Source organism: Mustelus asterias, chromosome 6, assembly GCF_964213995.1.
Source record: "Mustelus asterias chromosome 6, sMusAst1.hap1.1, whole genome shotgun sequence".
NCBI classification, from domain to species: Eukaryota; Metazoa; Chordata; class Chondrichthyes; order Carcharhiniformes; family Triakidae; genus Mustelus; species Mustelus asterias.
In genome coordinates, this window is record NC_135806.1 from 34,904,947 (window position 1) to 34,928,869 (window position 23,923).

A 23,923-nucleotide genomic window follows, 5' to 3' on the forward strand; every position below is an offset into this window, starting at 1 on the left:
TGGAATATGAAAATATACGGTATAGATAATGTAGGGAGAATTAGGCAATCACTGTTTCATTCAGACAAAAATCTTAATTGCATGCACAAGTCTCTACATACATCTCTTTCAACCTCTCAATAAAAATATCTCCAGACTCTGTTGTGTACATTACACTGACTGAAGAATATTCCTGTGGGATACAGTGCCACCTATGGGAAAAGAAACAGGACAAATTAATGGCCTGTGAATTTTTTAAAAATTGAAAACAGAACAAGAGAAAATTTGAGCGGTTTCCTTGCCTTTGTGATGTGGTTATGTTTTGCTTCACTGTTCCCCGTGCAGGGCTTGTTGTTGCCATTTTCTCCTCGTCGGAGATTGAGCCGAAACAATAACCTCTGCGGGAGAAATACAAAATGTAGATTCATCTACAAATTAAATAATTCTGCCATTTATGTCAGGGTCATTAAAGTAGATAGTCGTCGAAGATATACTCCAATTATGCAGATTTCCTTAACTCAGGTTGCACTAAAGTTGGATTTAGATGTGTATCCTGCGTTTTTCAGTGTTAGCCATGACTCAGTAGCAGCATCTCCAAGTCAGAAGGTTCTGAGATCAAATCTCACTCCAGAGACATGAGCAAATAGTTTAGGCTAACAGTGCAGGACTGAATGAGTGCTGCACTGTAAAGCGTTTGACAAAGTCCCTCATGGTAGGCTGGTGAAAAAGGTTGGATCTCATGGGATAAAGGGGGAGGTGGCTAGATGGGTGGAGAACTGGCTTGGTCACAGAAGACAGAGGGTGGTAGTGGAAGGGTCTTTTTCCGGCTGGAGGCCTGTGACTAGTGGTGTTCCGCAGGGCTCTGTATTGGGACCTCTGCTGTTTGTGATTTATATAAATCATAGAATCATAGAATCATAGAATCCCTACAGTGCAGAAGGAGGCCATTCGGCCCATCGAGTCTGCACCGATGATCTGGAAGAAGGTGTAACTGGGGTGATCAGTAAGTTTGCGGACGACACAAAATTGGCAGGACTTGCAGATAGTGAGGAGCATTGTCAGAAGCTACAGAAGGATATAGATAGGCTGGAAATTTGGGCAAAGAAATGGCAGATGGAGTTCAATCCTAATAAATGCGAAGTGATGCATTTTGGTAGAAATAATGTAGGGAGGAGCTATACGATAAATGGCAGAACCATAAAGGGTGTAGATACACAGAGGGACCTGGGTGTGCAAGTCCACAGATCCTTGAAAGTGACGTCGAAGGTGGTGAAGAAGGCATATGGCATGCTTGCCTTTATAGGACGGGGCATAGAGTATAAAAGTTGGGGTCTGATATTGCAGATGTATAGAACGTTGGTTCGGCCGCATTTGGAATACTGCGTCCAGTTCTGGTCGCCACACTACCAGAAGGACGTGGAGGCTTTGGAGAGAGTACAGAGGAGGATTACCAGGATGTTGCCTGGTATGGAGGGGCTTAGTTATGAGGAGAGATTGGGTAAACTGGGGTTGTTCTCCCTGGAAAGACGGAGGATGAGGGGGGACTTAATAGAGGTGTATAAAATTATGAAAAGCATAGATAGGGTGAACGGTGGGAAGCTTTTCCCCAGGTCGGTGGTGACGTTCACGAGGGGTCATAGGTTCAAGGTGAAGGGGTGAGGTTTAACACAGATATCAGAAGGACATATTTTACACAGAGGGTGGTGGGGGCCTGGAATGCGCTGCCAGGCAAGGTGGTGGAGGTGGACACACTGGGAACGTTTAAGACTTATCTAGACAGCCATATGAACGGAGTGGGAATGGAGGGATACAAAAGAATGGTCTAGTTTGGACCAGGGAGCGGCGCGGGCTTGGAGGGCCGAAGGGCCTGTTCCTGTGCTGTATTGTTCTTTGTTCTTTGTTCTTTGCATTGTCAGAATTGGTCAGACATTAAGCCACGGCCATAACTGCCCTCTCAGTTGATGTAAAAGATTCCATCATACAATTTCAAAGGAATTTTATTTCTCAATGATCATTATTAAAACAGATTATCTTTTTTTTCAGGTACTTGGAGGGAGGTTTGCTGGTGCTATAGGGGAGGGTTAATATTAACTTGGCAGGGGGTGGGATCCTGAGAGAAGTTTCAGGGGGAGATGCACAGCCAAAATTAGAAGTGATTCAAATTTTTGGAGCATTGGGAACTCTACTGGGGTCGAGGTGACCTGTACAAGAGGGACAGGTTGCACCTGAACTGGAGAGGGACCAATATATTGACGGAGAGATTTGTAAAAGCTACTTGGGAGGGTCTAAACTAGTCTGGCAGGAGGGTGGGTCACTAAAGAGTATTGAGACAAAAGAGGACGTTGAGGCTAATACAGAATTTAAAGAGAGCAAATTCAATACACAATGCAGGAATGGGCATGGTAGGAGAAAAGGGAAGATTGATGAATTAACTGCATTTATTTAAATGCAAGAGGCCTGACAGGTAAGGCAGATGAACTCAGGGCATGGGTGGATACATGGGACCGGGCTATCACAGCTCAATGTTCCAGGGTACAGATGCTATCGGAAGGATAGAAGGGGAGGCAAGAGAAGAGGGAGAGTTGCGTTCTTGATTAGGGAAAACATCAGTGCAGTACTTGGGGAGGATATTCCTGAAAGATCGTTCAGTGAGGCTATATGGATGAAACTGAGAAATAAGAAGGGGTGATCACTTTGTTGGGATTGTACTATAGGCCCCCCCAATAGTCAGTGGAAAATTGAGGAGCAAATATGTAGGGAGATCGCAGATAGCTGCAAGAATAATAGGGTTGTAATTGTGGGCAATTTTAACTTTCCAAACATAGACTGGGACTGCATAGTGTTAAGGGCTTAGATGGGAAGGAATTTGTTAAATGTTATCATGAAAAATTTCTCAATCAATATGTAGATGGCCCTACTAGAGCAGGGGCAAAACTCGATCTCCTCTTGGGAAATAAGGAAGGGTAGGTGACAGAAGTGTTAGTGGGGGAGCACTTTGGGATCAGTGACCATAGTTCTATTTGTTTTAAAATAGTTATGGAATAGGATAGGTCTGGTCCACAAGTTAAAGTTCTAAATTGGGGCAAGGCCGATTTTGATGGTATTAGTAAGGAACATTCAAAAGTTGATTGGGGGAGACTATTCACAGGTAGAGGAACATCCAGCAAGTGGGAGGCTTTCAAAAGCAACAAGAGTTTAGGGCCAGCATGTTTCTGTTACTGTGAAGGGCAGTGCTGGCAAGAGTAAGGAATACTAGGTGACTAGAGATATTGAGGCTCAGGTCAATAAAAAAAGAAAGCATATGCCACTTTCAAGGAACTAAGTACCTGCACAAGTGTTCAAACACTTCAGCGGTCACGGGCATTCGGCCTCTGATCTTCGGGTAAGCATTCTCCAAGGCGGCCTTCACGACACACGACAACGCAGAGTCGCTGAGCAGAGACTGATAGCCAAGTTCCGCACACATGAGGACGGCCTCAACCGGGATCTTGGGTTCATGTCACACTATCTGTAACCCCCACGACTTGCCTGGGCTTGCAAAACCTCACTAACTGTCCTGGCTGGAGACAATACACATCTCTTTAACCTGTGCTTAACCCTCTCTCCACTCACATTGTCTGTACCTTTAAGACTTGATTACCTGTAAAGACTCGAATTCCAACCATTATTTTGTAAATTGAGTTTGTGTCTTTATATGCCCTGTTTGTGAACAGAACTCCCACTTACCCGATGAAGGAGCAGTGCTCCGAAAGTTAGTGGCTTTTGCTACCAAATAAACCTGTTGGACTTTAATCTGGTGTTGTGAGACTTCTTACTGTGTTTACCCCAGTCCAACGCCAGCATCTCCACATCATTGCCGGTAGGAGACATAGGGAGTGGTAAAGGGCTGTTTTTTAGACTGGAGGCTTGCGACCAGCAGTGTGCCACAAGGATCAGTGCTGGGTCTACTGTTGTTTGTCATTTATATAAACGGTTTGGATTAGAATATAGAAGGCTTGACTGGTACGTTTGCAGATGTCACCAAAATTGGTGGCATAGTGGACAGTGAAGAAGGTTATCTAAGACTACAATGGGATCTTGATCAACTGGGCCAGTGGGCTGAGGTATGGCAGATAGAGTTTAATTCAGATAAATGTGAGGTATTGCATTTTGGTCAGACAAACCAGGGCAGGACATACACAGTTAATGAAATGGCCCTGGCAGAGTCAAACAGAGAGACCGAGGGGTGCAGGTACTTAGTTCCTTGAAAGTGGCATCACAGGTTGTCAGGATGGTGAAGAAGGCACTTGTCACACTTGCCTTCATTGGTCAGAGCATTGAGTACAGCAGTTGGAACGTTATATTACAACTCTACAAGACGTTGGTAAGGCCACATTTTGGAATACTGCATACAATTCTGGTCACTCTGCTGTAGGAAGGATGTTATTAAACAGAAAGGGTTCAAAAAAGATTTACAAGGGTGTTAACAGGACTGGAATGTTTGAATTATAAGGAGAGGCTGGATAGGCTGGGACTTTTTTCCCTGGAGCATAGTAGGATGAGGTTTTTAAACCTTATTGAGGTTTATAAAATCATGAGGGGAATAGATAAGGTTTTCTTTCTCCAGGGTAGGGGAGTCCAAATGGGCAAAGGTTTAAGGTAAGAGGAGAAGATTTAAAAGGGACCTAAGGAGCAACTTTTTGTCGCAGAGAGTGGTGCGTATATGGAATCAGCTGCCAGAGGAGGTGGTAGAGATGGGTACAATTACAACATTTAAAAGCCATTTGAACAGGTACATGGATGGGAAAGGTTTAGAGGGCTATGGGCCAAACACAGGCAAATGGGACTAGTTCAGTTTAGGAAACCTGGTCAGCATGGACAAGTTGGGCTGAAGGCCCTGTTTCCATGCTGTATATCTCTATGACACTATAAAAGTAAAGAAGGCATAGATGTTATAAGCCAGTTAAGGCACAAGGGAGTTTGGCAAGATTGGATGGTATTTATTTTAATACAAAGAATCTGACAAGCAAGGCAGATGAGTTGAGGGCACAAATTAAAACATGGTGTATGATGTAACTGCTGTCACAGCGACATTGTTGAGAGAGAGGCAAGATTGGCAATTCAATATTCCAGGATATAGCATCTTCAGGAGAGACAGGGAAGGTGGTTAAAGAGGAAGGGGTGTCGCAATTTCATCAGGGAATTAATTGTAGCAGAAAGGAGTGATGGCATCTTCGAAGGCTCTTCAAATGAAGAACATGGGTAGAACTTAAAAACCAAAAAGGAGCAATCACATTGCTGGGAATGTTCTATAGCCCCCCTAACAGTCAGAGAGATTTGGAAGAACAGATATGCAGGCAAATTTCAGAAGTTTAAAAGTAATAAGGTGGTGATAGTGGGGATTTAAACTTCCCCACCATTAACTGGGGTAGTCATAGTGTGAAAGGTTTAGAGGGAGCAGAATTCTTAAAATGTGTCCAGAAGAATGTTTTAAGCCAGTACATAGAAGGTTCTACAAGAGAGGGGGCAGTCCTGGATTTAAGTTTAGGTAACAAAGCAGGGCAAGTGATTGAAGTGTCAGTATGAGAGCATTTTGCAGACAGCGATCATAACTCAGTTAGATTCAAGATTATTATGGAAAAGTTCATAAGTCAAAATTCTAAGGTTGATTTTAATAAGATCAAATATGATTTGGTAAGAGTGGACTGAGAGCAGACAGTTTTAGGTAAATCTGTGACGGAAGAGTGGGGCGCATTCAAGAAGGAAATAGGAAGAGTGCAGACCCAACCTGATCCAATAACGAAAACCAACAAATCAAGTGAACCCTGGATATTGAGGAACATGCAGCATTGGATCAAAAGAAAATGGGAGGCTTATGGCAGATATTGAGGGCTCAAAACAGCAGAAGCCCTAGAGGAGAACAGAATGTACAGGAGGGAACTTTAAAAAAGAAATTAGGTTTGCAAAAAGGGGACATGAGACAGTACTGGCAGGTAAAATAAAGGAAAATCAGGGTAAAAGCATAATTAGGGAAAGAGTAGGGCCCAATAAGGATCATAGTGGTAATTTGTGTGTGAGGCTGGAAGACGTAGGTAAATTTCTAAATGAATACTTTGTGTTGGTGTTCACTAGTGAGAAGGATGATGTGGGTATAGAAATCAGAGAGAAGGACTATGATACAGTTAAAGAAATTAAGAGGAGGTTCTGAGTGGTTTGGCAGGCTTAAAAGTAGATAAATCGCCAGGGATGGATGAAATGTATCCCAGGCTGTTGAATGAGACATTTGAGGAAAAATCTAGCAATAATTTTCAATTCCTCGCTGGCCACAGGAGAGGTGCCAAAGGACTGGAGGACAGCCAATGTGGTACCATTATTCAAGAAGGGAGGAAGGGATATACCAGGAAACTACAGGCCAGTCAGTCTAACCTCAGTGGTGGAGAAATTGTTGGAAGCAATTTGGAAAGACAAAGCTGGGTTCGATTCCCGGCTTGGGTCACTGTCTGTGTGGAGTTTGCACATTCTCCTCGTGTCTGCGTGGGTTTCCTCCGGGTGCTCCGGTTTCCTCCCACAGTCCAAAGATGTGCGGGTTAGGTTGATTGGCCATGCTAAAATTGCCCGTAGTGTCCTGGGATGTGTAGATTAGAGGGATTAGTGGGTAAAATATGTAGGGATATGGGGGTAGGGCCTGGGTGGGATTGTGGTCGGTGCAGACTCGATGGGCCAAATGGCCTCTTTCTGTACTGTAGGGTTTCTATGATTTCTATGATTTCTATGATAATCTGCGTTTGGAGAGGCAGGGGTTAACCAAGGACAGTCAGCATTGTTTTATTAAAAAGACGTCATGTCTGGCCAACTTGTTTGAATTTTCCAAAGAGGTGACCAGGTGTTAGATGAGGGCAATGCACTTGGACTTCAGTAAGACTTTTGATAAGGTCTCATATGAGAGAATGATAGCAAAGGTAAGAGTCTATAGGATCCAAGAAAGTTTGGCCAATTGCATTCAGAATTGGCTAAGTGGCAGGAAGCAGAGGGGATGGTCAAGGGACGTTCTTCTGACTGGAAGCCTGTGTCCAGTGAGGTCCCGCAGGAATCAATGTTGGGGCCCTTGCTGTCTGTAGTGTATGTAAGTGATTTAGGAGAGTTGATCAGTAAGTTGTGAATGATACGAAAATTGATGGGGTGATTACAAGAGGATATAGAAGTACTGATCAGCAGCAAATGGAATTCAATCAGGATAAGTGTGAAGCAATGCACTTGAGCAGGACAAATAAGACAAGGGAATAGATGGTGAATGGCAGGCCCTGGGAAGCACTGAGGATCAGAGGGACTTTGGTGTGCTTGTACACCGGTCCTTTAACGTAGCAGGATAGGTGGATAAAGTGGAATGCATATTGTATAATTGCCTTTATTAGCCGTGGCATAGAGTTTAAGAACAGGAAGGTTTTGCTGGAACTATATAAAACGTTGGTTAGGCCCCAACTAGAGTATTGTGTGCAGTGCTGGAATCCACATTATAGGAGGGATGTGATGGCTTTGGAAAGGGTGCAGAGAAGATTTACCAGGATGTTCCCTGGGCTGAAGAGTTTTACTTATGAAGAGAGATTGGATAGACTTGGGTTGTTTTCCTTGGAGCAGAGGAGACAGATTGAGATGTGTAAAATTATGAGAGGCATGGTTATAACAGACAGGAAGAAGCATTTCCCCTTAGTGGAGGGTCAATGACCTGGGGCCATAGATTTAAGGCAAGGGACAGGAGGTTTAGGGGGGATGTGAGGAAAACCTTTTTCACCCAGAGGGTGGTGGGAGTCTGGAACTCACTGCCTGAAAGGGTGGTGGAGATGTGGACCCTCATAACATTCAAAAGGTATTTAGATGTGCACTTGCAATGCCAAGTCATACAAGGTTATGAGCTGGAAAATGGGATTATAATTGTTAGGTGGTTATTTCTGACTGGCACAGATGTGATGGGCTGAAGGGCCTTTTCTGTACTGTCGACCTCTATAACGCTATGACTCTGTGGGATGGACATCGATGGCTAAGCCAGCCTTTTTATTGCCCATTCCTAATTGCCCTTGAGAAGATAGTGAACCACCAGCTTGAACCACTGCAGTCCATGTTTAAGGGTCTTGCTGTTTGTAGGACCTATTATTCTTGCTATGCGCATTGTTGTTCTTTACTGTTCTACAAGGACTAGACTTTCAAAGTGCCACCAGTTCGGGACCCAGAACAAAAGGCAAGTGGTTAACACTGCTGTCTCACAGTGCCAGGGACCCGGGTTCGATTCCCAGCTTGGGTCATTGTCTGTGTGGAGTTTGCACATTTTCCCCGTGTCTACGGGGTTTCCTCCGGGTGCTCTGGTTTCCTCCCACAGTCTAAAGATGTGCAGGTTAGGTGGCTTGGCCATTCTAAATTGCCCCTTAGTGTCAGGGGGACTAACAGGGTAAATGTATGGGGTTATTGGGCTTAGGCCTGGGTGGGATTATGGTCAGTGCAAACTCGATGGGCCAAATGGCCTCCTTCTGTACTGTAGGATTCTATAACTCTATGATTCTAAGCAGGAATTCAAATTCAAAAATTATGGGGAGGCAGTGACGTAGTGGTATTGTCACTGGTCTAGTAATCCAGAGACCCAGGGCAATGCTCTGGGGACCTGGGTTTGAATCCCACGATGTGGAGATGCCGGCGTTGGACTGGGGTAAGCACAGTAAGAAGTCTCACAACACCAGGTTAAAGTCCAACAGAGACCACTCCATCTGACGAAGGAGCATTGCTCCGAAAGCTTATGGTATTTGCTACCAAATAAACCTGTTGGACTTTAACCTGGTGTTGTGAGACTTCTTACTTTGAATCCCACCACAGCATATGGTGAAATTGAATTCAATAAAAATCTGGAATTAAAATTCTAATGATGACCGTGAAACCATTGTTGATTGCCGTAAAAACCCATCTGATTCACTAATATCCTTTAGGGAAGGAAATCTGCTGTCATCACCTGGTCTGGCTTGCATGTGACTCCAGACCCACAGCAATGTGGTAGATTCTTAAATGCTCCTCAAGGATGGGCAATAAACGCTGGCCCTGCCAGCAACGCCCATGTCCCAATGACCAAATAAAAAATCCCAGTGATCATGTTGAGATCTGAATGTTGAGAGTTTCAAAGGGTCTGTGAGGTGGAGGAAGTGGGGAACACTATGACTGCACATTAATGTTCCCTTGAACTCATTAAAGAGCTCATTACGGCCTGTCCATTCAGCAGTGCAATTTTCAATTTTTTTGAGGTAAGCTAGAATAGTTTTGTGCACAGTTGTTTCTTCTCAGGACCCAAGTAAGTTTTGTTGTAGTTTATATTTATTCAGTTGTGTGGGGCTAACTAGTGCTGGCACGAACCTTGTCCTTCATGGCCACTTCTTGCCACATTCGATTTCCTAACATTCTGCCCTAATTGGTAAGGCAACAGCAACCCCCAACATATTTTTGTCACTTGTACCATGCAGACAGCTCTCGTCTTCTGGGGGCACTAAGACCCACTGAACTCACCTCCTGGTCAATCAGGCCATTTTGATTTATAAACAGCATTGTGACAGCTCAGGAACAGATTCAGGACCTGGGCAATGGCTTCTTGACCTCAATTTGAAAATCCAGTCCCAAAGGTTCTTCAATATTTATAAAGCATGATGGGATGCCCCGAAGCTGTCAAGAAGCTTTAGAAATGCAAGCTCCTACTTTTCTTTCTCTGAGTTGGTGAGCATTTGGTCTTGTGTGTTGGTTTTATCTTGACCATTACTGCACCTGCTAATTTGCTGCAAAACTAAATCCAAAAGTAGTCTATCTGAAGAGCCTGGCAACATTTTCCTCTCCACTGAGTCTGAACATTGGCTCCTGCATCCATACACAATCAAACATAAATAAAGGTCTGTGACTGAACGGGAGTTTCAAGCAGGGGCCACACTTCCTTCACTGAGCTTATGATGGTGACCAGCAGTAAGGATCACCTCAAGGTGTCTCTACACTTCATTGACCACTGGTGAAAGACTCCATCAGTTATGTGACAACACTAGAGAGTCTGGGACTGCACTCCTTATAAAAGTGGTAGAAGCAGCTCCACTTTAACTTGCAAAAGGGAATTTGGTATATACTTGAAAAGGAATTTGAAAGAAAAATAAAATGCAGGATGACGGTGAAAGAACAGGGGAGAAAGTCAAACCAGAAAGCTCTTTCAAAAAGGCTGGCACAGGAACAATGGGTGGTATGACTTCATTCTGTGCTGTATGGTTCCATTATTTTATAAAATATAATAAAAGTAGGATTCAGTGTGAATAGCGTTCCAGGCCATGATATTATATATTTGCCAAATTGATGGACAATGAGCGGGAATGATAGTTAGAAGGAGGTTGGAAAGCAGGAAGGTTTAAAAAGAAAAGTTTCAAAACTAAAGGGAAAGAATTGGTCTGTTTCTCTCCAAAAAAGTTAACCTGGATGATACTAGAGCCAGTACTGGTTTAGAACTCACCTGCAGACATTAGCGTAGAAACCCTGTGGTTCGAGGATCCAGTCATTTAACTTCAAAGATTGTAAGTTCAAGTAGCGCAGGTGCAAGCTACACATTCTGGAAATATCTCTGCTGGGTGAGGATTTCCACCTCTGTTCCCTGGAACTCCTCTGGCTGTTCCTGCTGCTGCGCAGATTTGCCAACTTTCTCCTTTCGGACAGTGCCAACCGATAGGCAACAAGTAGTGGCTCATCCTGAGAGCTGGTGTCGAGGCAGTAGAGGCTTTGAGTCAGAGCATCGTGCAATACCAGACTCCCACTGTCATCAGTAAACTGGAACTGAAATCCTATCACATCCACTGTCCACTGTCTCAGAATGGTGGAAACGTTAAATGTGTCATAGCCAGAGGATGGTAGCTCACTCAGATTCAGAATCTTCTTGTCCAGTGGATCGCTAATGGTGAGGTTGTTCCCTTGCAAACCAATATTGTGTATTGTTACATTGACCGTCAGTGACTTTGGATGAAGAGTTCTCCGCAGAAGCACCAGCTCTGCTGTCATCATGGATGGCTTGAGCTTGGATATGTTAAACCATATCCATCCTGGATTGTCATATTCAGGAACTAAAGTAAACAGAGACAAAAACAATTGAAATTTATCAGCATGAGGTTTATTTGATTCCTTTATGAAAATTTTCCTTTTGCTGGACTTCCATTATCCATCCTGTTCTAATGTTTCAATGCATTACAGGTGCTATACAAATGCAAGGAGTTGCTATGATCGTGTTAACAGCAGAATGTTTGTATTTGAACTGACGGACCCCCTCACGAGAGGCAGGTAGATCAGTAGATTATTGTAAAAAGGAGAAACAAAATCAAATATTTTCAGAAATGGATTAAATTCACAAGACTGAAGTATCTATGATCAAACATTTCATTCTCTTCACTATTACTTTCCCATATTGGGATTGCTTTATTAGATTACTGTATATTTTCATTTCCATTTTAACCTCTTCAGCTACTTCTTCACTTTTTGGTTGGCACCCTGCTCCATCATTAAGGTCAGTGGAGACACAGTGACAATGCGCTACATGCACTGGGAGAATTTCCCTCTAGGTATGTTTAAAGCTACTGAGTCATAGCACTCTCACCTCAGAGTCACAAGATCATGGGGATCGAGAGACTTAGTAATTATCATAGAATTTTACAGTGCAGAATTGATTTGGCCCATCGAGTCTGCACTGACCATGATCCCATATAGGCCCTATCTCCATAACCCCACGCATTTTACCCTAGCTAGTCCCGCTGACACTAAGGGGAAATTTAGCATGGCCAATCCACCTAACCTGCACATCCTTGGACTGTGGGAGGAAACCGGAGCATCTGGAGGAAACCCATGCAGACACGAGGGGAATGTGCAAACTCCACACTTTAGGTAGGGACAATGTTGGTGTCGTGATAATGTCATTGGACTAGTAATGCAGAGCCTCAGGCTAATGCTCTGGGGACATGGGTTCAAATCCTACATGGCAGCTGGTGGAATTTAAGTTCAATTAATAAATCTGGAATACAAAGCGAGTAATAATGACCATAAAAAAAGTGAAGAAAAGGTTGTTCAACTATGGGCATTTTGGCCTCTCGAGCCTGCTGCACCATTTAATAAGATTATGACAACTATCATCAATTGTTGTAAAAACCCATTTGATTCAATAATGTCCTTTAGGAAAGGAAATCTGTTGTCTTTACCTTTAACTGGCCTACATGTAACTCCAGACTGACAGCAACGTGGGTGACTATTTACTGTCCTCTGGAATGACCTAACAAGCTGCTCAGTTCAAAGGCAATTAGGGATGGGCAATAAATTCTGGCTTTGCCCACATCCCATGAAATAATTTTTGAAGAGCACAGATTCAATGCTAACTGTTTGATAAAGTGTGGAGGTAATGTTGCACTTTTGGAGTTTTAGATGTGACATAAAACTGAATCCTTAATACCTGACTAGAATATGTCATGTTTGTCAGAACCTGCTGAGTGTTCAAGTCTGTATTCAATAGTAGGCAATGTTGAGATTGATAGTGAGTTATTTTGCCTCTTGTACAACATAAACGAGTCACTTTGCTATTTTCAAGAAAGGTTTTATCTTCCATTTACTGAGGATGCTATCAGATAGTTTTAATATATTATGCTTGTTAGCATTCAATCATTTGTTATGCTTAAAAAATCCAGTAATTCAAAATAAACAACTTCATAATGTCCAATATTTCCTTCCTTCCCTCCTTGCATGGATGTAACTGGGCCCATATTCAATTGTTCACATAAAAACAAGGCAAAGTGAGAATTTCATTCGAAAAATAAGTTTGACTGAAATAGCTTTGAATTAAGACACCCAAGCTAAATGAATTTATAATACATTGTACCTTTGACACTGCGGAAGCTTTGGACCAGAGTTCCCTCAGTTGCAGTGGAGTCCTTGGTCTCCGATGAGCTGAGTTGCTGATAGATCATTCTCATGTAAGGGTGAAGCTTGATACGCCGTGGAAATGTAAGTGTGTTTATATGCAACATCTCCAAAATGGCCTTACTGAATGGTTGCTGTATCTGATTACTTTCTGCGTAGCAATTCATCCCTGATGTTAAAAAAGAGATGAACAACAAAGATCCAGAAAGAAAGCGGAATGGTTCCCTTGGCATTTTGTTTTTTAAACTCATTTTTCCCCAGCACACTCCTAGCTGATTGCTGTGAGTGTCCTGAATATGAGCCTGAAAGAACAGAAGGGGGGGTTGGGGAGCGAGAGAGAGAGAGTAATAATGAACTCCAGCCAGGAAACTTGTAATTAATTGCAAATTCTTTAAACATTTGGCAGGTTTTGAATCTCATTAATAACATTAAGAAACTGCAGGAAATCTGTAGTTAACCCCCTAGGGACAGAGAAATATGTTTGGCGTGCAGTTAAACATAGGATTAGAAATGGACACTTGAAAGCTTACTGGTGGGTGATCAATTAGCACTCCAAATACTTTCCATTTCAATTCCTACTTTGTGTTTTGTTTCAAAACAATTTTTCTGTGTTGAATATTAGGGGAGGCAGTGGCATTGTGGTATTGTCACAGTACTAGTAATCCAGAGATCCAGGGTAATTCTCTGGAGACCCAGGTTCGAATCCCACTATGGCAGATAGTGAAATTTGAATTCAATAAAAGAAAACTGGGATTAAACGTCTCATGATGACCATAAAACCATTGTCGATTGCTGAAAATCTGAAATAAAAAAGAAAATGCTAGAAAGACTCAGCATGTCTGGTAGCATCTGTGGAGAGATCGGGGGCTAGATTCACCAGCCATCCCAGTGCAATGAACGATGATTTGGCTGAGCACCAAGTTCTCTGTCCTCTGGCAGTGGGCCGTGAACGACCGGTGAATCTCGCCCAAAGTTAACATTTCAAGTCCACGTTGACTCTTCTTCAGGGCTGAAGTGGGGTAGAAATGTGATGGATTATATAGCTGGAGAGGGGGTGGAGAAGGTGTAGCAGAATAAAAGTTCAGGCATAGGTGGAAACTTAGGAGAAATTGACAAAGATGTCACAGATGCAAGACAAAGGGAGTGTTAAGGGTAGTGTTAAAGACTAAAGAAGGTGCTAATAATAACATAAAGGTAAGAGAACAGAATAGTAGCAGAAAGTCAGTATTCTGTGATAGCAAAACAAGTTACAGATGGCCTCGTAGGGGAGGGGGGTTAGGAAAAAATCAAAATGGAGGATGGCGTTCATGGTCTGATCTTGTTGATCTCAATGCTAAGTCCAAAAAGCTGTAAGGTGCCTAATCAGAAGATGAGGTGCTATTCTTTCAGTTTGTGTTGGGCTTCACTGGAATACAGCAGCAGGCCAAGGATGGAAATGTGAGCATAGGAGCAAGATGGTGAGTTGAAATGGCAAGCAACGCAAAGGTAGGTGTCATTGTGGATGAGCAAAGGTGTTCCACAAAGCAGTCACCCAGTCTGGGTTTAGTCCACCCAATGTACAGAAGACTGCATTGGGAGCAGCAAATACATTTGACCAAATTGGAAGAGGTGCAAGTGCTCATCTGAAAGGAGTTGTTGGAATCTTGAACAGCGTGGACGGAGGAGGTAAAAGAGCAGGTTCTGTACCTGCTGCGATTGCATGGGAAGTGCAGTGGGAAGGGGACGCAGTGTTGAGTATAATGGAAGAATGGACCAGCGTGTCATGGGGGGAGCAATTTCTACTGGGGAGGTGAGGGAAGATTTGTTTGGTGGTGGCATCATGCTGGAGTTCTTAAGGAGCTTGACAGAGTCCATGTTTCAAAAATGGTTCTCCTGACTGAAGAATCCAGAACATAGGAGTCACAGTTTCAGAATAAGGAGATCATAGAATCAGAGAAGAGAATGGAATCATAGAATCCTTACAGTGTAGAAGGAGGCCATTTGGCCCATCGAGTTTGCACCGACAACAATCCCACCCAGGCCCTTAACCCCATTCATTTACCCTACCAGTCCCCCTGACATTAAGGGGCAATTTAGCATGGCCAATCAACCTAACCAACACATCTTTGGAGTGTGGGAGGAAACTCGAGCACCCAGAGGAAACTCACGCAGACACAGGGAGAACATGCAAACTCCACACAGACATCCGAGGCTGGATTTGAACCCAGGTCCCTGGAGCTGTGAGGCAACAGTGCTAACCATTGTACCACCATGCCACCCTTTATGCCACCCTGCCGCCCTTGGCCATTTAGGACTTAGATAGAGGAATTTCTTCACTGAGAGAGTTGTGAATCTTTGTAACTCTGAGTTGGGGATGTTCCATGTTGAGTATATACAAGATACAAGGTTATACATTGTTTTGTATTTAGGGGATTAAGAAATACAGGGATGGCACTGGACGTTGTAGCTGCTGTAGGATGTCAACCATGATCTTGTTGAATGGTAGAACAGACTGGGAAGGGCCACATAAGAGTTCCAGCTTTTATTTCTTATGCTCTGATGATAGTGATCTAACAATGTCTACCAGTTACAAAGTTACCATAGCTTAATAGCTAATTTTTAATTACCATAATGTTTTCATGTGTTAAATTAAGATGAAAGTTCCAAGAGGATATTGATGCACTCCAGAAAGGTGGAAAGTATTTTATCCTTTGCTGATCACTTTAGTTTACCTACCGCCGCAGCAGGTCCACAGCAGACAACATCTCCCTGGCCCTGCACTCAACCCTGGAACACCTAGATAACAAGGACACCTATGTCAGAATATTGACTATAGATCAGCCTTCAACACTATTAATCCCATGAAACTCATCTGCAAACTCCGTGGCCTGGGCCTTGGCACCTCCCTCTGCAACTGGATCCTGAACTTCCCAACTCACAGACCACAATCAGTAAGGATAAGCAACAACACCTCCTCCACGATCATCCTCAACACCGGTGCGCCACAAGGCTGTGTTCTTAGCCCCCTACTATACTCCTTATACATCTTTGTCTGTGTGGCCAAATTTCCCTCTAATTTGATTTTCAAGTTTGCTGATGATACCACCGTAGTGGGTCTCATCTCAAACAATGATGAGACAGAATACAGGAATGAGATAGAGAATCTGGTGAACTGGTGCGGTAACAATAATTTCTCCCTCAATGTCAACAAAATGAAGGAGATTGTTATCGACTTCAGGAAGCGTAAAGGAGAACATGTCCCTGTCTCCATCAACGGGGACGAAGTAGAAAAGTCAAGAGCTTCAGGTTTTTAGGTGTCCTGATCACCAACAACCTGTCCTGGTCCCATGCCGACACTATACTTAAGAAAACCCACCAACGCCTCTACTTTCTCATAAGACTAAGGAAATTTGGCATGTCAGCTACGACTCTCACCAACCTTTACAGATGCACCATAGAAAGCATTCTTTCTGGTTGTATCACAGCTTGGTATGGCTCCTACTCTGCCCAAGACTGCAAGGAACTACAAAAGATCGTGAATGTAGCCCAATCCATCACGTAAACCAGCCTCCCATCCATTGACTCTGTCTACACTTCCCACTGCCTCGGCAAAGCAGCCAGCATAATTAAGGACTCCTTGCACCCCAGACATTCTCTCTTTCACCTTCTTCCGTCCGGAAAAAGATATAAAAGTTTGAGGTCACATATCAATCAACTCAAGAACAGCTTCTTCCCTGCTGCTGTCAGACTTCTGAATGGACTTACCTTGCATTAAGTTGATCTTTCTCTACACCCTAGCTATGACTGTAACATTACATTCTGCACTCTCGCATTTCCTTCTCTATAAACAGTATGTTTTGTCTGTAAAGGGTGCAAGAAACAATACTTTTCATTGTATTTTAATACATGTGACAGTAATAAATCAAATCAAATCAAATGTGAAACAGTCATTATTGGATCAACATCTGTTAAACACCTCTCCTGAATTTCCATTCCAGGAAAGTAGGATGAGGTATATAATGGGCAGCCGTGCTGATATTGTCTGTTTTACATTATTGGGATAGATACATAAAGAGAGAACCTGTACGGTGTAGTCACTGTTGTAATGTAGCAGTCATTTTCCCAAATCAAGCAGCAGTGAGACATCTGTTGTAATAATATTGATTGAAGGATATGTATTGGCCAGGTTTCGAGGGGAAAACTTTCCTGCTCTTCTTTGTTAAGGATCCACAGCATTAGTTGTTCACCCAAGAAGGCAAATGGAAATTTGATTTAATCTTTCACCTTAAAAGCAGTCCCTCAGGACTGCCGTAATCTGTCAGCATGAATTATTTGAGCAAGTACAAGAGCAAAATACTGATGCTAGGTTTAAAATTTTGGAAAAGCACAGCAGGTCAGACAACATCTGTGGAGAGACTGATCCTTCAAAGAAGACATATTTCAGGCACAGTCAACATGTATTCCCTTGAAAGGGAAAGGTAGGGCAAACAAATCCAGAACTCCCTGGATAACAAAAGAGATAGAACTTAAGATAAGAATAAAATGTATGCTTATGACAGAAGTTAGTAGAAAATACAATTGAGATCCAGGCTGAAGGGAGGTTAAAAAGCAAATAAGAGAATCAAAGAAGAAGTATGTAAAGAGACTGGCAGCTGACATTAAAAGGGGATCCCAAAGTCTTCTATAGGCATATAAATAGTAAAAGGGTGGTAAATGGAGCAGTGGGGCCAATTAGGGACCGAAAAGGGAATTTAAACATGGAGATATTGAATGAATACTTTGCATGGGTCATTCCCAAGGAAGAAGATGCTCCCCAGACCATGGTGAAACAGGAAGTAATTCACACACCAGAAGAGTTTAAAATTGATAAGGAGGTATTGGATAGTCTTTCTGTGTTTAAAGTTAACAAGGCCCCAGGATGTAAAGATGTCCAAAGATTCTGAAGGGAGTGAGTGTGGAAATTGTGGAGGCACTGACCAGAGTTTTTCAGTCCTCCTTGGACTCAGGATGGTGCCAGAGGACTGGAGAATTGCAAGCATTGCACCCTTGTTCAAAAAGAGTGTAAAGATAAGCCGAGCAACCACAAGCTAATCGGTTTAACTTAAGTGGTGGGGAAACTTTGAGAAACAATACCCCTGAACAAAATTAAGTCACATGGACAAATGTGGGTTAATTAAGGAAAGCTGGCATGGATTTAGTATATGCAAATTATGTTTGAATAGCTTGCAGGAGACTTTTTGAAGAGGGTCGATAAGGGTAATGTAGTTGATGGGGTGTACATGGACTTCCAAAAAGCATTTAATACAGTGCTGCACAACAGACTTGTGGACAAAGTTATAGCTCATAGAATAAAAGGAACAGAAGCAATATGGATACAAAATTAGTTGAGTGACAGGAAACAGAGAAGCTAATGGATGTTCTTTGAGCTGGAGGAAGGTCTGCAATGGAGCTCCCCAGGGATCAGTGTTCAGATCCTTGCTTTTCCTGATATACATGAATGAACTAGACCTTGGTGTACAGGTCATGATTTCACAGTTTGCAGATGATATGCATCTTGGAAGTATTGCAAACTTCCAATTATGGGGAGCATAGTGTAGAACTTCAGAAGGACACAGATGAGTTGGTGGAATAGGCAAATAGTTGGATTCAATGCAGTTCAATGTGGAGAAATGTGAAGCGATTAATTTTGGTAGACGATAGGAGCAGGAGGAGGCCATTTGGCCCTTCGAGCCTGCTCCGCCATTCATTACGATCATGGCTGATCATCCAACTCAATAGCCTAATCCTGTTTTTTTCCCCATAACCTTTGATCCCATTCGCCCCGAGTGCTATATCCAGCTGCCTCTTGAATGCATTCAATGTTTTGGCATCAATTACTCCCTGTGGTAATGAATTCCACAGGCTCCCCACTCTTTGGGTGAAGAAATATCACCTCACCTCCGCCCTAAATGGTCTACCCTGAATCCTCAGACTGTGACCTCTGATTCTGGACTCCCCCACCATCGGAAATATCCTCCCTGCATCTTCCCTGTCTAGTCCTGTTAGAATTTTATAAGTCTCAATGAGATCCCCCCTCATTCATCTGAACTCCAGCGAAAATAATCCTAACCTAGTCAATCTCTCCTCATACATCAGTCCCGCCATCCCCGGAATTAGCCTGATAAACCTTTATTGCACTCCCTCAAGAGCAAGAACATCCTTCCTCAGAAAAGGAGACCAAAACTGCGCACAATACTCTAGGTGTGCTCTCACCAAGGCCCTGTATAATTGCAACAACACATCCCTGTTCTGGTACTTGAAACCTCTCGCAATGAAGGCCAACATGCCGTTTGCCTTATTTCCCTCCTGCTGCACCTACATGCTTACCTTCAGTGACTGGTGCACAAAGACACCCAGGTCCTGCTGCACACTCCCTCCCCCAATTTACAGCCATTCAGGTAGTAATCAGCCTTCTTGTTTTTACTTCCAAAGTGAATAACCTCACTTATCCAAATTATACTCCATCTGCCATTGATTTGCCCACTCATCCAACCTGTTCAGATCATTCTGAAAGATCTCTGCATCCTCGCCACAGTTCACCCTCCCACCCAACTTGGAGATGTTACATTTTGTTGATCTGCAAACTTTGAGATGTTACATTTTGTTGTCTCATCCAAATCATTAATATATATTGTGAATAGCTGGGGTCCCAGCACCGATCCCTGTGGCACCCCATTAGTTACTGCCTGTCAATTTGAAATGCACCCATTAATTCTTACTCTTTGTTTCCTCTCTGCCAACCAGTTTTCTATCCATCTCAATACACTTCCCCCAATCCCATGTGCTTTAATCTTGTATGATAATCTCATGTGCGGACTTTTGTCAAACGCTTTCTGAAAGTCCAAGTATACCACATCGACTGGCTCCCCCTTGTCAACTCTATTAGTTACATCAGCAAAGCATTTCAACAGATTTGTCAAGCATAATTTCCTCTTCATAAATCCATGCTGACTCTGTCTGATCCTGACACTGCTTTCTAAATGCTCTGCTATGAAGTCCTTGATAATGGATTCTAAGTTTTATTAACAAGGGTACAGAATTGGCCTCAACTGGAGTATTGTGTCCAGCTCTGGGCACCACACTTTAGGAAGGATGTGAAGGCATTGTAGAGAGGGAAGAAAAGATTCACAAGAATGATACCATGAGGAATTTCAATTATGAAGATAGATTGAAAAAGTTAGGGCTGTTTTCCTTGAAGAGGAGGCTGAGAGGAGATTTGATAGCAATATTTTAAATCATGGTGGATGTGGACAGCATAGCTATGGGGAAACTAGTCCTACTCGTGAAAGGATCGAGAACAAGAGGGCAAGATTTAGAACAATTGCTAAAAGAAGCAAAAGTGATATAAGGAAAAATTTATTCACGCAACAAGTGGTTAAGGTCTGGAGTGCATTGCTTGAGAGTGTGGTGGAGGAGCGTTGAACTGAAGCATTTCAATGGGAATTAAACTGTTATCAGAAAAGGAAAACTGTACAGGGTTACGAAGAGGACGGAAAATGGAATTGGATGAATTTCTCATTCAAAGTACCGAAGTAGACGCAATGAGTCAAATGACTCCTTCTACTCAGAAACAGCTCCATGGCCGGAGCTTTATGCTGCTCAGGAGGGCACACATCCAACCTGGAAGCACGTGAAATTGCGCTTATCCCGGCGTCATTGTGCTCTTACAAGATATTTTGGTCAGTAGGTGCGCTGGAGAGTTGGAAGTGCACCTGCTGCCAATCAAGCAGGCAATTTAGCCCATTAAGAGCCAATTGAATGTGGCAATCTACATTTATGGTTGGCAGGTGGGCCAATTGGCAAGGCAGCCTTTACTTTCCAGCTGTAACGTCGATCCAGAGGATGAAATGTCAGTCCCTAGACACTTTTTAAAATTTTATTTCAGCCTGAGGTTTGTGTTTTTGCATGCTGCCTGAACACTGTTTGTAGTTTTTTCCCATCAGAATTTATTTTTCCAGGTCTGCTGTTCCCAGAGACAGCTCTTCAGCGGCTGTCCTCTTGAGGGAGCCTATTAGAAGTGCTAGCCCGCACCTTCTCCTTTCTTGGTACCTACCCTCTTCCCACCTTCCCCTGGCAATGCCCAGTCTTTCCCAGCATGCGTTTAACACCAGGTGCCCATTAATTGGCCAGCCAGTCTGACATTGCACATTTTGCGCCTGCGTCTGGATCCAAGAGCAAATGGCCGACAGATGGAAAATTCAAGCCTCTGATTTTGTGATTTAGAGAGCGAGTTCAATGCTTGGCAGGTGGTTGCCAACTTCTTGGATGTCACTTAACCTGTCTTGCAGCTGCACGTTTCTGCTGCCACTCTTCAATATAGCATTGGGAGTAGTTTATGCAACTCAACCTTGTACTTCTGGAAAAGAGCAAAAGCAAAAATGCCAATACCACCTTCACTACCGACAGAACAAACACAAACATCATCTGCTTTTTTCTCAGTCACATGCCACATAGGGCAGAGGGAATGGACATCGAGCTCCAAGGAGACTAAACTTCCAACACAGGATCTACAGCTAGAGGGTCAGTTCTCTTGACATGTCTGAACACCAGTGTATCAGGAGACTCATGTCTTCATGGTAGGTTGCTGCTGCCATCTGCAGCCTTCTGGACAAGATTTCCTTCCTTCTGGACCTAGTGGGAACTCAGTGCCTGTGGCCAACTAGGTGCCTGTTACTGGAGGGCTAGCTCCCAGATCTCTCCCTGAGATTGCATGCTGAGGGAAAGCAGAGAGTTAGGAGTGTTTGCAGTGGCTTGTGTGGATAGCAGGGAAGAATAACATTGTGGTCGGTTCAGACTCGATGGGCCGAATGGCCTCTTCCTGCACTGTAGGGTTTCTATGATTTCTATGATTTCTATGATTTGTGGAGGGTGACCATGAGGCATGGGTACCTGAGGACAACAGGATGTGTGAGTGTGCATGTTGACAGCTCAGATGGGAATGTGAGGAATTCCCTGGAGAGACAGGACAAGTGGAGCTATATGGTAAGTTGGTCTGGGAGTCTTGTGCAGGGGAATGCTGGGAAAGTCAAATGTGTGCACCTTGGCACCTGCAAGTGTATGCCACTTACCTTTCTGCCCTCCTGAGGTCCTGAATGTTCTGAGTGCACTGTCTCCAGGCTGCCAAGAAAATACTTCTATTGCTGACTTCTTTAGCAATTCAGTTCAAGACCTATGGCAAAACCCACTGGAGAGTTCAACATGTTGTGACCATGTTGGCTTGGACAAAATTGAAAATATTCTACCCATTATTTATTTTCCTTTCTCCACAGATGCTGCCTGGCCTGCTGAGTTTTTTGAGTATCAGCAAAAAGTAAAATAATTCCCAACAATATGTTCAGGTATTATATTTAATTATTTTTATCCAACCCATTTTGTCCATTTTTATGGCTAAAATAATATGCAATATATTTTGGACTGGGGTTTTTCTCTATATCATCAGTAGCAAAGGGGTGAAAATTGAGCAACAAGGACCATACCAACTTCAGTTTTCCTCCCATCATTTCAGCTGGAATAACAATAGGCTCCTTCATTCTGCTCAATTTTCACCCCTTTGCTATTGATGATATAGAGAAAAACCCCAGTCCAAAATATATTGCATATTATTTTAGCCATAAAAATAGACAAAATGGGTTGGATAAAAATGCCAGTGGGGGACATGGAGTCTAGGGTCCCGGCACATTTGGCTCCTGATTTCATAACTCCCATCCATTGATATTTCCCTTGAGGCCGCTAATGAACTCTCTGGTTGGACATATGCAGGGAGGTTATCATCTACAAATTTTGTGTATTTGGGGTCTGGACTGTTTTGATTTTTTAAATATTTATTCCTTCATGAGATGTGGGCTACAAAGTCAAGGCCAGCACTTATTGCTCATCCTGAAGTGGCTTGCTAGGGCATTGAATCATAGAATCCTACAGTCCAGAGACCCATTAAGCCCACCGAGTCTGCACCAACCACAATCTCACCCAGGTCCTATCCCCATAACCCCATATATTTTACCCTAGCAAGTCCCCCTGACTCTAAGGGACAATTTAAGCTGGCCAATCCACCTAACCTGCACACCTTTGGATTGTGGGAGGAAACCGGAGGAAACCCACACAACCACAGCCACCGGAAGATTGTGCAAACTCCACACAGACAGTGAACCAAGCCAGGAATCAAACCTGGGTTGTGACGCTGTGAGGCAGCAGTGATAACCACTGTGCCACTGTGCCACCCTGCAGAGGGCAGTTTAAACCACATTGCTGTGGGTCTGGAGTCAGGCCAGGTAATGATGATAGATTCTTTCTCTAAAGGACCTTGGTAAACCACATGGGATTTTACAACAGTGATGGTTTCACGATCATCTAGCTTTCAATTTCAGGTTTTATTAATTGAATTCAAATTCTATGAGCTGCCATGGTGGGATTTGAGTCTGTGCTCCCAGAGCAATATAGAATCATAAAATCCCTCCAATACAGAAGGAGGCCATTTGGCCCATCAGGCCTGCACCAACAACAATCCCACCCATGCCCTATTGCCATAATAGGGGCGGCACGGTAGCACAGTGGTTAGCACTATTGCTTCACAGCTCCAGGGACCTGGGTTCGATTCCCGGCTTGGGTCACTGTCTGTGTGGAGTTTGCACTTTGTCCTCGTGTCTGCGTGGGTTTCCTCTGGGTGCTCCGGTTTCCTCCCACAGTCCAAAGATGTGCGGGTTAGGTTGATTGGCCATGCTAAAAATTGCCCTTAGTCTCCTGAGATGCGTAGGTTAGAGGGATTAGTGGGTAAATATGTAGGGATATGCGGGTAGGGCCTGGGTGGGTTTGTGGTCGGTGCAGACTTGATGGGCCAAATGGTCTCCTTCTGTACTGTAGGGATTCTATTCTATAACCCCATGTCTTTACTTGCTAAGCCCCCTGACACTAAGGGGCATTTAAGCATGGCCAATCTACCTTACCCGCACATCTTTGTTCTGTGATCATGGACCTCTGAATAACTAGTTCATGAGAGAATCATAGA

The 23,923-nt window shown here is 43.4% G+C and overlaps 1 protein-coding gene across 1 annotated transcript; it reads right to left on the minus strand.

Annotated features, from left to right (window-relative positions):
• Positions 1-2: 2 nt before the first annotated feature.
• LOC144495278 (bone morphogenetic protein 2) lies at positions 3-13,136 on the minus strand. Its single transcript, XM_078215350.1, has 4 exons — positions 12,863-13,136; positions 10,469-11,069; positions 282-377; positions 3-191 (listed from the first exon to the last, which is right to left on the minus strand). The coding sequence occupies exons 1-4, from the start codon at positions 13,134-13,136 to the stop codon at positions 74-76; spliced, it is 1,089 nt and encodes a 362-aa protein (XP_078071476.1). The 3' UTR covers positions 3-73.
• Positions 13,137-23,923: the final 10,787 nt, after the last annotated feature.

Bases quoted from the DNA above. Each gene is read 5' to 3' on its own strand.
- LOC144495278 (XM_078215350.1), bottom strand. From the start codon at position 13,136: ATGCCAAGGGAACCATTCCGCTTTCTTTCTGGATCTTTGTTGTTCATC. The intron at 11,070-12,862 runs GTACAATGTATT...TGTTTACTTTAG, and splicing joins AAGCTTCCGCAGTGTCAAAG to TTCCTGAATATGACAATCCA. The intron at 192-281 runs GCAAGGAAACCG...CTTTTCCCATAG, and splicing joins AACATAACCACATCACAAAG to GTGGCACTGTATCCCACAGG.